Below are 14,139 nucleotides of genomic sequence, written 5' to 3'. Positions count from 1 at the left end.
GCGACGGTCATGGCCGTCGCGCTGGCGGGTCGGTGCACTGCGTTTGTGAGCCTATCCCATACAAAGTGAGGCGCCACGCCGAGTTCGCTGGCTCTCTGTTGTTCAAAGGACTCCATGGGTGAAACGCGCTTGTGAGCGCAGTTCCTCCATCACCGCGGTGTCGTGTGCCGCGATGACAACCTGTGACTGCGCAACAGGCGCCTTGGTGGGAGGGGTGGGGGCGTGTCGGAGGGCAAGATGTCACCGCGCAAAGAAAAAGAGGGAAAAAAGCAAGACGGCCTGCCAGGCGACAGGAGCTGCTCGTCTGCCCCTCACATAGGGGTCGCTGAATGAAGAGGGGAGGGGCGGAATAGAGTGAATCACTCCCTTTCTCAGAGCTTAAACAAAATGGGAAATGAAGATACTGTGATGAGGCTGAGTATTGGGGCCAGAGTGACGGAAGGGAGCAAAAGGAGCGCACGCAGGCACACACGCACAGGTAAACAACACCAACAAAGGACAGGGCGCTTTCCACATGGTCTGTCAACCTCAGCGGCGGTGCGCGACCTGGCTTTCTTGCCACCTCGTCACCCCCGTACCGGATAGTAATGACGCCAAGGCACGAGATTGTTGAAGGCAAAGTCGAGAAGCACAATCAAGCAACGGCCCACCGTGGCTGGCGTCGCCATGCACATTAAGCCTTAGTCTTTCATCCAGCTGTCGATATGAAACGCGGCTAGGCACATAGTAGCTGAGGCAGAGGGCTGCAGCGAACCCGTCAGTATCAAGGGAGCTGCCATAATGCCAACCGCAAAGCCGTACGCCGGTTGTCGGCTTAGCGGCTTCGGCAACGAGTTGGTACCGTGAGGCCCCGTCACACCAAGAAAAGCACTGACGGTGTGAGAGAAAATGAGTGCGCGCGGCTGCGCACTCGGAAAGGAGGTACATTAACAGGCAGCAGGAGACGCCAAAGGATGACACGCACGAATCCAGACCTACTTCGCACGGCTGCAGGCCAGAAGCCTCAATGAAAGCGAGCACGATGAGCGTGATGTCTGTGAAAACGGAGGCCATAATGCAGTTCCATGACGTCGAAAACCACGTTCAATCTGGATGGTCGACACACTTCAACAGGCGCACATAAATCAGCAAAAAGCTATCGTGCCTTTGCTGCACCTCTACGACGGATCCTACACGGATTTCTGTCACAGTATCCTCCGCCGCGGCCCCCCCCCCGTCCACACGGTCCCCGCTGCCCACCACGGGGTGCAGCTCCTGCACATTGTTCACCGTCTCGCCGTTATAATCGCCCCTCTCTGCAGGTGGAGGGCCGTGCGAGCCAAAGCCAACTTGTGAGCTCGCCGTTCCCGCACTTGTGCTGATGGAGTGCAGCAACAGCAACAGCACTCTTGTTTTTACGACGATCGTGGAAAGAGGAGAAAGTGATAAGGCCAAAGGTACTCCTCTGCGCTCTGCGTATCATTGCGCATGCTCTGAGCACTCTACGAGTCTTGCTGGAGCAATGAGAAGCGGAGTACGTCCGAGTTTGCCGCAAGCCAGACAACAACAATGGAGGGAGAAACGAGCAGTACAACGGTGAGTGAAGGGAGGGGGTGTGCAGAGAACAATACTCGATGCAGGAATGCCAGAAAGAGAGTGAGCAGTGCCAACTGCAAGATCGGCTTTAGCCTCGAAATGACAACAGAGAGTCAGAGAGGAGAGGCATGCGAAGTTATCTGGCAGTGGCATAGAAAAACGGAAGAGGTGCACCTACGCACGCTCTTCTCCCCCATCACAGATGCGTGCTTAGTTGCGGCTGCTCTGGCACATTGCCCTACGATACGTACAGGGTACCCGACGACCTTCGACAAACATCCCTGGCACGAGCCCCGGACGCTTTCGGGAGAGTTACTCCTCTTATTCGGGTTTTCTCGCTTGTTCCTTTTCGAGCACATTCCATATTCGCGAAGTCAATCAGGAATGCTTGTCACTCCTATACGCGTCTGTATTGCTGCTGCTTAAACGAGGCCTAACCTTCGTTTTCAATCCTTTCGCATGCCTCTTCTCGATCCTTTCCGGATGGCTGGGCACCTCGCTGCGCCACGCTCATGGTACGTGTGAATGTACCCCTAAGTGACTATGATAGCAAATAAGGAAAGCAAAAATGTAATTTACGTACGCAGAATGGGAGGGAGAACGGTCGGAAATGCGTACGGGGAGGGAGCGGAACGTCCGAGGGGCGGTGTGTGTTTTTTTTTCGGGGGGGGGTGGAGAGGGGGGGGGGAGGGCGGCGAGAGGCAACTCCAGAACCGACACAAGCAAAGTAAAAATCTGCATACAAAAGTAGCTGCACAAGAGGAAAAAAAACAGGCCGACCAAAGCAAATAACAAAAAAAAGGCAAAGGAAAAATAAACGTGAGAACAGCATTCGCATCGTCTGCGTGCCTCCGTGTTGGGTGCCCGCGCATTCTCCTCAGAATCCAGCGATCTATCTCTCATCCGTTTTCCTGTCTCTCCTCTTGTGCTTCCGCACATTTTACGACTTCCGCTAGCACCCTGGGCACCCATCCTTTCCCTTGCCAACCCTCCACCCTTTGATCACCAGTAGCGAAGTCTCAATCAACGTGGAGTCTCCCTTTTGGCATCCACAGCAGAGGCGTCAGAAATGGTGCCGCAGCGAAGCTTACGCCGCGTGCTGCAAGTGAGCCGGAGGAGGGTAGTGGGAGAGGTACCACCGGTACAGAAATAGGCAGGAACAAAGTCAACCAGAGCCGAAGAAAGGCGTAAGGCGCTGTCTGTAAGGTGAAACGGCTCACACATCCTCTAGCTGTCCGGGCCACAGTGCGCACGCATGGGGGAGGGGGAGAACAAGGGAGAACGAGAAAAAGAGGTGCGTAGACAGTAGAGGTACGGGATGCAAATTGGCAGCTCACGGGGCCGCCTTGACAGCCGCTGACTATCCCTCTCTCCTCTCTTCTCCGTGTTGTATCCGCAGCGTTGGTCGGTGTGTACCGCAGAGCGCGACCACGTGATTTCTGGGGGCGGATAGGCACGCATCCAGTGTATAACACCCTGACTCTCTCGCTGTCGTCGACAGGGTACTGTGAAACAGACTGCAATGTCTGCCTTCATCACAGCTTGTTCGACGGAAGCCAGTGGTAGCCTTTCTGGTGCTTGAAGCCGTTGTTGGCGATGAATTCATCCGCTTCCTTAGGCCCGCGCGTGCCGGCCTGGTACGGGATCGGTTTGATCTCTCCAGAGTCAATCTGGTGCAGGAGCGGCGTGAAGATGCGCCATGCCACATCGAGCTCGTCCTTACGCACAAAGTTTGTCGAGTTGCCCAGCAGTGCGTCGTTGATGAGACTCTCGTAGGCGTCTGGAAGGCGCACATCGTACCGAGTGTGGTATGTGAGGTCCAGCTCTGTCTGGTGCGTCTGCCGCAAATCTCCACTAAGGCCAGGAACCTTTGTGGTGATCTTGACATACATAGCCTCGGACGGCTGGGCACGGATGACGAGCTCGTTGCGTTGTGTCGCCTCGCCGTAGGGGTGGACCTCATCCCTGAACTGAATGCGAATCGCCACGTACTTCTGTTCCACAGCCTTGCCGGCCTTGAGAATAAAAGGGACGCCGGCCCACCGGTCGTTGTTGATGTTGAGTCGCATCACGGCAAATGTGGGGCAAGTGCTGCCCTCGGGTACGGTCACGTCCTCAAGGTAACCAGGGATGGAACCATCGGCGGAGGCAGTGTACTGACCCAGAACACAATTCTCCTTGGTTATCGGCTCAATGCACTTCAGTACCGACACCTTCTCGTCACGGATGCACTCAGCGTCCAGCGACCGCGGCTTCTCCATGGCCAGCAGGGCAAGAATCTGGGTGAGGTGGTTTTGCATGACATCGCGAATAATGCCGATGCTGTCGAAGTATCCGCCGCGGCCCTCAGTGCCGATGGTCTCCTTGAACGTGATCTGCACGCACGCGATGTTGCTCGCATTCCACACAGCGCTGAAGATACGATTGGCGAAGCGTGTCGTGATGATGTTCTGCACCATCTCCTTCCCGAGGTAGTGGTCAATGCGGTACAGCTGCGACTCGTCGAAGAACGGCTCCAGCGCTTGGGACAGCTCGGCAGAGCTCTTGGTATCGCGGCCAAAGGGCTTCTCGATGATCACCCGCACCCATCCCCCCACTTCCTGCGGCATTGCACCCTTGTGAATGCTCTCGCAGACACTTGCAAATACCGATGGGGGAAGAGCAAGGTAGAAGAGACGGTTTCCACCCTTCTCAGGGCCCTTAAAGGCATTCTCCTTCTCGCGAATCACTGCGTCAAGACGCTTGAAGTCGTCCACACTATCGTACGCTCCGCAAAAGTAGCTGATGTGTTTCAAGAAGTCCTCGGCGTGGCATCCGCGCTCCGACAAGTTCGAAAAATACTTCATGAGCGTCTCATGCTTCCACTTCTCGACATCGTCCACCTTGGTGCGAGCATAGCCGATAATGTTGACCTCCGGGGGGAGGAGCCCACCGCAGTACAGATCGAAGAGGGCAGGAAATGTCTTCTTCTTGGCCAGATCCCCGCTGGCACCGAACACGATAATAGTCAACGCACGACTCTTCTGTTCATCCTTGACCTTACAGTTGATGCGATCGCACGATTCTGCGCCCCTATCCTTCTGCAGACTAAGCGCTGACTTGGAGATGAACTGGAAAATGTCATCTGGCTTCCGCTCCAGCACTTGCGCGCGGAGCACGTCCAGAATGCCGTCGACGTCGGCCACGTAGGCATCCTGATCAGCATGAGACTGCTCTTCGGACATGGTGCCTACTTGATTTGTATAACACCAATCAATATATGGTAGCCGGAGGCAACAAGGAATGAGATCAAAACGGTTGTACAGAGAGGGGGGGGGGGACGGAATAAGATGGCCAAATTCTATTGCTTGAGCCCTCCGCTCTTTTCGAGTTCGTTTTGTTGTTTGTCGCTTTATTCTACCTCGCTGAACCGTCGGTGGACGAGGTGCAGAATATGACAAGGAAAAAGTGGGAGAGTGAGGGAAGCACATATGAGTGGATAGCAGAGCAACACTGCGGGTGCCGCGCGCTGAAAACATATCGCGAACTACACGTCCGTTTTCTTCCCTTGGAGAAGGTAGCTAGACACATGAGCCATAGACTCGGAAAGCGCAACAAGAGGAGCATCAAGGGCTGTACCTTCTCACCCGCCCCATCGTGCGCTCTTGGTTCTGCGAAGCAGTGTTTGTGCAGAGGGCCTGATTGAACAGCCCGTGAGGTAGCGTCACGGCAAGAAAAAGTGGTTTGGCGCGCGCACATTCGTGTGCATCTTTTCGATTTGTCACTGGCTTTCTCAGAGCATCCCCTCAATCATCAAAGTAAAGGGTGGAGAACGGCATTTGACAAGAAATAATAAGTGCTAACGATGTCTCTGAAGTAAGGGTCTTTTACAAGTTCCTCGTACTCTCTCCGCCAACGCCCTTACAGAGGTGCGTATGTGGGTGTGCTTTTGTCTCCTATTCCTCGCTCTTCTCGCTTTGCAGGGCTGCACGTGTGCATCAACGGTGCTCGTACAAGGGGTGAGGTGGCCACATGCACTACATGAGAATCCATTTACGCTCGTGGCGCTGCGCATTAGCGCGCAAAGGGAGAAGAGAGAGCGCACCTCTGTGCAATGCGCGTCTTTCGCTACACGTGGAGGGGGACAGATGAAAATTTGATCAGGGGCGGCGTACACGCCGAGACACTCAGAGAACAAAAGAGCATTGGAAGGAACAAAGTAGAAGCAAGAGAAGTGCATAAGTCGAAATATCGCAAATTAAAAAAAAAAGATGCAGGAGAGACGAAAGAGGGAAGGGGTAGGGTAGGGTGTGTTTTGCTTGTTTTTTTCTGCCATTTGGTCGGTATGTCAGAGGGAGAGGGTAGCCCAGGCAATAAAAGGAAAAGTCACACAAAAAGAACGGTCGAAAGAGCAGACGCATCACAGCGAGCGCAATGATAAAACTCAAAGGAGGCAGGAACAAAAAAGTCAAAAAAAGAAGTGAGAGGGGGGAGTGAGGGAGACGGGGTGTTGCTGCCAGCTCTCCAGCAACAAAGAAGTCATAATCGCAATTTCCAGGGCTGGCACGACAAGTAATGCAGCCCTATACACGACAAAAGGAAGATAGCACTCCTGTGTTCGCCTTCAAGTTTCCGCCACGCACCCCCACAACGGCGCGCCACGAAGCATATTAGCAGGCTTTTCGCTTTTCACCGCTCTCTGCTTCGTCCAGAGCACGGCAAGGGAAAAAATGCAGGCACCATGCACACCTGGCCCACTGCACAGCTTTCGTGCAGCAGGAATGAGATAGGCTGTGTTGCAGCAATAACGAACAACAACAGAAAACAGAAAAGCGAAAGAAAAGTGCGTTTCGCGCATACAAGAGCGTTTCTTTGTATTTGTTGTTGTTCGTGCCTGTCCGACCATGCAACATGAGCTCAACTCCAGTCTGCTTGCGCTGGCACGGCCCTGTTGCGTGGTGCGATGCAGTCGTAGGCACGCGGCACAGCAATGCACCGACTCCGTCATCTGAGCACGGCCTCCACCCGCAACTCTGCACCCCACTCGCTTCGCTGGCGGCTCCGACGCAACGCCATCCAGGAGCTGACCGCCGGCATCAGCAGCGTTGAATTGCTCTGGCTCGCCCATGTCTTAGGTGCCTGACCCTGTCACCGCCTCCAGTGGCCGTGCATTGGCAGGAGCAGGGGCTGCCTGGCTTCCCCACACAGAGTGGGGGTGCCGGACCTAGGTGCCCCGCGCTGAGGTCTTCCCCATCACCAGAGCGGGACAGTGGGCGGAAAAAAGAGGAAGAAAGAATGCGTGCAAGGAGATACCAACGGTGTCTTCTTCACTTTCTCACTGCATCCGCACGCCAAAGAGAGAGAGGCGTACACCTCATCTGTGCCCCTCAGCACACTGTCCACAGTTCGCCTTCACGCCTACTGCTGCTTCGTGCTACGCGCCTAGAGACACACCGATGGTGTCAGTCACCCTTCCATTATCGGTGCTGAGCTTTCACTCAGGCACATGCACAGAGACGCGCAAGAGGAAACGTGTGTCGACGACCTCTACAGTCCCAGACTCGCCCGAGGAAGAAGAGCGAAAACGGAAGAGAGTGCCAAAGGTCGCTGGCTTCGGCCATCACATTGCGAGTATAATGCAACAACGGAGAGGCCCCAGCAGCTGCACAACGTGCCTCCGTCAACGGCGTGCTTCTCCTGTAGAGGGCGGGGGAGAGTAGGAAAGCAGCCAAAGCGCGCTTCTTTCACTTTTAGCTCCCCGAAGCGGGGGCTCTGTGAAGGTTCTTGGTGCCGAGCTCGGTCAGCTTTTTGAACGCATTCGCAAAGTCTTTGTTGAAGCGGTCGTTGTCCTTTGCGTACAGCTCCACGTACTTGCGGTAGCCGGGATCGAGGAGGAGGGAAACGTCACTGGGAAGCATCATCAGCTTCGTCGTCGCGCGGTCCATCAGCTGCATCTTCTCAACCTTCGGATTCAAGACCCAATCCTCATCGAGCAACTGCGTAAAGAAGGAGTTGTCGAAACCGTTCTTGTCGTGCGTCCACGGTCCATGGTAGCCGGAGAATTTGATGTGGCACTCACCGCACGTGTGCGCGCCGATGAGCGCCACTGTCTCCTGGTCATTGAACCCGAGACGCGTGAACACCTCGCGCACGTGACTTTGCGTCTTTGAGCCGTCCGGCAGGCGCCCGTCAGGTCCACACACAGAGCCATCCTTGGCATCCACCCGACCCCAGCAGAAAGGAATCGTGGGACCACCCATGTACTCGATGGCCACGTAGGCGGCGAGCACCCACAAATCCGCGTAAGATATTTGTGGGTACTTCTTCTTCAACGGCTCCAGCGCCTTGCGAGGGATGTCGAGACCTTTGTTACCCTCGTACAGGCACTCCGGTTTGAAGCGCATCGACGCTGAGTTCGGAGAGCCATCCTTCTTGAAGCAGTCGTACGAAGCGGCCTCGTGCCATGCGAGGCGAATCAGCGAAGGTCCGAGTTCCAGCTTGTCAGAGATCATGCTCTCAATGTCGGCGCGGAGAGCCCGGATGTCGAACGGCGGCTCCTCCACGCGTGCGCTGGCGCAGGAAACAAACATGGCACCACTCACGAAGGTGCCAACAGCGATGCCGGTAAAGAGGCCTTTCGCTCGCCGAGAGGTGCCGGACATGCGTGGCACGTAACTAGGCAGCACGCGCTGCCCAAGGCGGACACAAGCACAGCGGAACATGATTGGTCAGCAGGAGTGCTCCTCGCAGAGTTCTTCTTTGCGTGCTGTCGTCTTTGAGTCTCTTTTTCTCTTGTAGCTAAGCGCGGGGGAAACACGTTGCAGTAGAGCAGCAGTCGATCTACATGGCGTGAACGGTGGGAGAGAGATCATGAGAAGGCTGTGATGGAGCTGGCGAGAACGTCATGCGGATCCGTTCATCGGACGCAACGAGCGAAGACCCAGACGCAGGTGCCGGGAACGCAGCACTTCAGTAGGATTGTTTTCGGCTTGAGAGCCAACTGTAAAGAGAGACCTCGGCTTGACGCGCTGGTCAGTAGAGAGAGTCCGTAGCACGCAATGGTGGCTTGCATACCGAAGCTCCACGGCTGCACGTCCTTTCGCCGAGAGATCCTAGTCTAGTGCGATTTGACAGCGCAGCAATGCAGTACGTAGAGAGGACGACGCAGTAGAGTGCACTCGCATACGAGTCACCCTCTAATGGCCAGACAGAAGCAGGCTTCTTTCACTTGTGGGCCTTTTCCGGCTGCGTATCGACGCTACGCAGCCATTCCCCAAAAGGCGGGGGAGAGAGACGACACAAACATAAGCAGTGTACAGCAAAGCTTGCCGGTATGAGTGCACGACTGACGTGAAGAGGAAAGAAGACAAAGATGCGCCCGACTCTTCTCGCCGCGCGTCACACAAAGTTCAGCTTCCGCAGATTGGCAGGTAAGGGCGGAATCGGGAGAGAAAAAAAAGTTACGCACTGACCCGCTGACGCTCTATCAAGGACGTGCAAGAAAGCCGTGAAAGGGCACTCGCAGCGGCAGTGCACCGCCGCCCACACAAAGCAAATAATAGTAGGAAGTACGCCGTGAAGTGTGGCAACTCTCGGTGACGGCCGAGGTCGCACTTGACAGGAGAGGGAAAAAGAAGCAAAAGGCGAGGTCCCGTGTCCTCAAGCACGCATCGTCTTTTTCTTCCGATGTTCTCTTGTGAGGAGGGCCGAGAGGGAGGCGGCTCAGAGGGGGGCGGGGAGGGAGGTGCGCGAGAGTCTGACGCGGCCATTCTCTGGTGCTTAGAAGAGCAGTCAAGCACACACAGACAGCCACGTCGACACGGCGGACACCTCACTAGGAGAACACGACAGGCAACTCATAGCGCGGCATCGCACTGAAGCTACACAAAAGGCATCACCTCTTCGATTTCGACAACCTCTCCGCTGAGTTCCCCTTTCCGGCACCCGTTTGGGAGCCGCTACAATTCGGGTCAGAATTCGTCGCCCTCTCATGGTCGGCTAGTTGTCGCCCATTCACATTGCGATTGCAGGTTGCATCAAGCACGGGCGGATCACTCAGCGCTTTGTTTGAAATTGAATTGGCCTTAGCAGAGGAGGAAAAAGATATCTCGCAGCCTGCATTTGTCGTGTACGGCTCAGCCATCGCTGCGGGAAGAAGGGGCAGCGCGGCGAGCCCAGCATTGACGTCGCGTGTGCTGCTAGCGGGATTGGGACTGATGTCACCTCGAGGCTGTCCTGCACTGCCAGCCGCGCCGGCGAGCCCTGTCAGCGCTGTGGTCAGCTGGCGCGGAGAGCGTGTGAGGGACGTCGTGGCACTCAGCGGTGCTGTCTGTTGACGGGGCACCGGCGACGCAGAGACGAGAGCGCCCCGAATCGAACTTCGCATTAGCGTGTTGCCGAAGTGGTTCTCGCCGGCTGCACTGCTTTCGAGGCGCACCGAGGATCGCGTCGTTGCCAAGTTCGCGCCGCCTTCCCAGTAGTCTTTGTACACAGTAATGATTTGCAGCACGGCATCTGCATTGAAGTACACCTCCTCCCCTTTCCCTGCCGTGTCACTCGTCTCCCCGCGCCACACCGAGTCCAGCGTATTCAAAAGATCCGCCGGGCAGGGATTGGGTTGCGGAAACCGCTCCATACAATTTCCCGGGGCACGCAGCGGTAGCACGGTGGCGCATCCACTGGAGGACGTGTACACTGAAAGACGTGCGCCTTGCAGCAAATACGCTGCGTAGAGTGCCATTACTCGCCCACTCACCTCGACAGAATTGCTGCTGTTAAACATGCCTACCATCGGCGGGTTCGACATTGAGTTGCGCCTCGCCATGAGCGCCTTGGTGACTCCGTCGTCTTCGCCAGCATCGATAAGGCCCTGCGGCTGGGCCAGCACGCTCACGCTGCGCAAGCTGTCTGGCATGCACTTTGTCGTGCTGGACTGCGTGACGTAGGGATGAAATGTCCACTGCTGCCGCAGATAGAATAGAAGGTTCAGGGTGCTGTTGAAGTAGCTCTGAAAGGCCTCCTGTATCTCCTTGGACACTGCCAACGGCTTCGCATCACCGACGACGGACCCGCCTTGCTGACTAATCGTAGCCAAGCCACCACCCGTTGAGATGTTGGTCGGCTGCGGTAAAGCTGACGGCAGCAGATCACTTACCATTCGCGCCTGTCTCAGCTGATAGCACAGGCGACGCTGAAGAACCGCGTTGGAAGACGCCTTTCGCAAGCCACTGGTCGTGCTAGCCAGTTCCGGTGTTTCCATTACGTTTGAAGAGAAGCACAGAGCCACAAAATAGCGCATGACGTGAGTGACCTGAAACCGATCGAGGGTAGATGCAAAGTTAACAGCGTTGCTGGGAAGGACGTCGAAATCCACGGTTCGCGTTCGGCGGCCCACCGTGAGATTGTTTTTCTCCCTCGTTTTCAGTGAGATCTCTGATCTCTCCGTCGGCGACCGCACCCCATTCGACTCGGCTTGCTGGCGAATGCAGTTGAGGAACTGCTGCTGAAGGCTCTCTGCCCCAGATCCGGCAATGGAGTCGTTGCGAGACGACAGCGATGTGGTTTTTGCGCGGGCCACTGCCACTCGGATGACACGTACCACTTTGTATCTCCGTGGCACGCGTATTGCGCTGGCAGCATACCTAATGAGCGCCAAAGCCGACCCTTTCCTCCTGCGGGTGCGTCGAAGTGTGTTGGGCAGGTTGAGAAAAACCGGGTACGCTGTAAAGGCGCCCAGTGTAAGGAGAATGATCACGGTCCCCATGGAGAGGAAGGCAAAGCTGCAGCACACAGCTAAACCGAACCCGACCAGCCGTCGGCGGTTGCGCCGGGCTATGTGGGCAGCCAACGCAAGCTCATAGTACGTGTCCTCCATCAGACCACGCGAGAAAAAGACGCGCGCGCGCAGCAGACTGTTCAGGAAGGCGTTCTCGCGACTGTAGAGAAACGGCTGAAACTTGGTGACACCGCTGCCCCCCACAGGTGCAGCAGCGACACGAGCGGCAGTGCTGTCACTCGCAGGAACGTAGCAGAACAGCGAAATGTTACGAAGGACGCTTAATACACCAAGTGCCACAGTCAGCACGAACAACATGTCGAAGAGGTCCGAGTAGAGCGCTATGACAACCGCTGCGAGCGCCATCCCTGTCTTCCGAGGCACGCGCCAGGAAGTCACGTCAACCATGCGCAGGAGTACGTCGACAAGTGCAACGTACGGAAGTAGTACAAAGCGGATGGCTGGCGAATTGAGAGTCTCTTCCATCCCGATAGCAGCCTCCTCGGCTGCTCCACTCGAAGCACTTGGCAATGGCGCGTCGGAATCCATGGCAGCGGTGATGCGCTTCGTCGTATCCGTGGGGCTGTGACTCCGTATGGACTTCCCCCTCGGAACGCGTCCGAAAGTGTAGCCGTTAAACTGCACAGAGAGAACGGCGCTCCCGTTCCTCTCTCCTCGGCCGAACATAGCATTCGTGATCAACGTGTCTAGGTTGTGAGCCTCCACGGTACTCACAACGGCCCGCTTCGCCTGCATCGCAATGCTGACTGTTCTCCTGGCCAACATCAGCTCCCGCAGGCTTATCTTTGCAACACCAATGCACAGGGGAGTGTCGTGTCTGTGCCTGCTGACGGTGGCGTTGCCGATCGCTCTCTTCACAACTTGCTGTGCGTCGTAATCAAGTGGTGGGGGGAGCTGCAGCAGACGAATTTTCACGACGCTGTCGGCGGCAGCCGTAGGAAGGGCTGCCAGAATCACCTCGTCCACGTCTGCGCTGTGATAGGCTGTTCCGACAGCACTGTTGTTCCAGTTACTCTTGATGCGCGCCTCATGCTGCTTCTTGTCCATCACGGCACTGAAGCATCTGCTCTCCATCTCAATGAGACTCTCCACCACGACCTGCAGCTTCAGCTCGGGGGTGAAAGGCGTCGTGTGCCGAAGACGCAACAGCGAGCCGCCGTTCCAGGCGCGCCTGGCAGTTTCCTCAGCGCCGCTGCCTTGCCCATTGTATGAGGACAGGAGCTGCTTTACGCGGTAAAAGCTCTGTGGGTCGAAAGCGCAGGCCTGCTCCACCCCACATAGCCGAATTTCGACATGCATGTTTTGCTTTTGCTTCAACTACTTCGGTTTTCAAAGCCGAGCTGGATGTGGAGCGCCGCACGCACAACAGGTAATCCGTCTGCGTGCGCCGCCGAGTTCACTATACGCTTTTTCTTTGTTCCCGCGGCAGCGCAGCGTCGAATATGACGATACAAGAAGCCTACATAATAAATAGACGAGAAAAAGGAAGGATAGGAGGGAGAGACATATATGAAGACTGGCACAACCGGGAAAGGGGAAGAACAGAACAATTAGGAGGGACAGAGCAGAAGGTGCAGCGATAGACGAGGCCGTAGCGTGTGAAGAACGTTGTCGAACACTCTCGATAATCCATGATCACATCGCCGTACCTTACGAAGAGCTCCCCGTTATCTCTCATACGAGGAATGGCGTCACTCCTTCTTGTGCGTGGTCACCGTGTGCTGAGCAGCGTAGAGGGTCTCATCTTATATCTGTTTGTGTGCATTTTGGATGGGGGTTGAGGTCGTCTCTCTTCCTTTGCGCGTGCACCACGGTCGCGCCATCCGTGCCAGTGCATCGCCTTTGCCCTTCACTCAAGAGCGACACTTGCTGCTGCTGTTGCATTCCTCTCTCTCCTGCGGCTGTGAGCGGTGCAGACAGCATCTCCACACTGGCCACAGGCGCCAGCTGCATTCGCGCAACTATATCACAGAGGAGGCGATGTCATTGTCACACGGCAAACAAATCGTGACACAAGTTCGGTGACCTCGGTAAACTCGCCAAAGACGATGCTCTGGCGCCCCTCAAACTCGCTAGCAACGATATGTGTGGCCTTGAGGAAAAAATGTGCAGTGTAGGCCGTCTCCCGATGGTGCTGTCCTACGTCCGACGCGATCGTGCCTCCAGGCGACTCACTTCGCGAGTGCACCTTGGAACTCGAAGCGGCAGCACCTCGTGTCGACGTAAAACCCTGTCCAACCTGCGTGGCCGACCCGTCACCATCGCTAGACCAGGATGAGGTGGAGAGCGCTTCAACAAGGGCCTCGACCACCTTGGAGGTCTCTCTTGCTGTCGACTGCGAGTGGCTCCCGATGCTGGCTCCCACCTTGTTGGCGGGCCCACTTTGGCAGACGTTAGCTAGCGGTGACCCGTTGTCGCGCAAGGCTCTCGCTTTTTGTCGCTCTGGACTAGGAGAAATGATTGCTCTGGTGCCGGTTGATCGCGCAGAGGCTCGCCTGCTCGACCAGCGGGGGGCGCAGACGTTTGGAGAAGGCGCAGAGAAACCGATTGATGTGTCTCGCCTGTTATCTCTCGATTCTGGCGCTGCGTGTAAAAGGGATTCTATCAGGTTCTGCTGAACGGTAACCTCCGCGAGGATGTCCCGCCATGGGCTTTTCTTGGCGCTCTGACAATTCATCGATGGCGCTCACTGTTTACATCATTCACAGTCCTCAGAGCAGGTTGACCCCAATTCTTGGGGAGCGAGGTGGGCAGGGAGTGAGGTGGAGAAAAATGTGAAACGAAAACAT

The 14,139-nt window shown here is 56.1% G+C and overlaps 4 protein-coding genes across 4 annotated transcripts; all 4 read right to left on the bottom strand.

The window, feature by feature from the left end:
* Positions 1–528: 528 nt before the first annotated feature.
* Positions 529–1,053, bottom strand: LDBPK_340090 (hypothetical protein, conserved; the record flags this gene model as incomplete). Its single annotated transcript, XM_003864126.1, has 1 exon — positions 529–1,053. One exon carries the CDS (start codon positions 1,051–1,053, stop codon positions 529–531), a length of 525 nt encoding a protein of 174 aa, XP_003864174.1.
* Positions 1,054–3,110: 2,057 nt separating this feature from the next.
* LDBPK_340080 (glucose-6-phosphate 1-dehydrogenase, putative) lies at positions 3,111–4,799 on the bottom strand (the record flags this gene model as incomplete). Its single annotated transcript, XM_003864125.1, has 1 exon — positions 3,111–4,799. One exon carries the CDS (start codon positions 4,797–4,799, stop codon positions 3,111–3,113), a length of 1,689 nt encoding a protein of 562 aa, XP_003864173.1.
* A 2,505-nt stretch (positions 4,800–7,304) lies between these two features.
* LDBPK_340070 (ascorbate-dependent peroxidase, putative) lies at positions 7,305–8,216 on the bottom strand (the record flags this gene model as incomplete). The annotated part of the gene is made up of 1 exon (XM_003864124.1): positions 7,305–8,216. One exon carries the CDS (start codon positions 8,214–8,216, stop codon positions 7,305–7,307), a length of 912 nt encoding a protein of 303 aa, XP_003864172.1.
* A 1,232-nt stretch (positions 8,217–9,448) lies between these two features.
* Positions 9,449–12,649, bottom strand: LDBPK_340060 (hypothetical protein, conserved; the record flags this gene model as incomplete). Its single annotated transcript, XM_003864123.1, has 1 exon — positions 9,449–12,649. One exon carries the CDS (start codon positions 12,647–12,649, stop codon positions 9,449–9,451), a length of 3,201 nt encoding a protein of 1,066 aa, XP_003864171.1.
* Positions 12,650–14,139: the final 1,490 nt, after the last annotated feature.

This window comes from Leishmania donovani, chromosome 34 (genome assembly GCF_000227135.1).
Source record: "Leishmania donovani BPK282A1 complete genome, chromosome 34".
Lineage (NCBI taxonomy): Eukaryota > Euglenozoa > Kinetoplastea > Trypanosomatida > Trypanosomatidae > Leishmania > Leishmania donovani.
The sequence above is the reverse complement of the archived record's forward strand: the minus strand, read 5'-3'. Positions and strand labels throughout refer to the sequence as shown.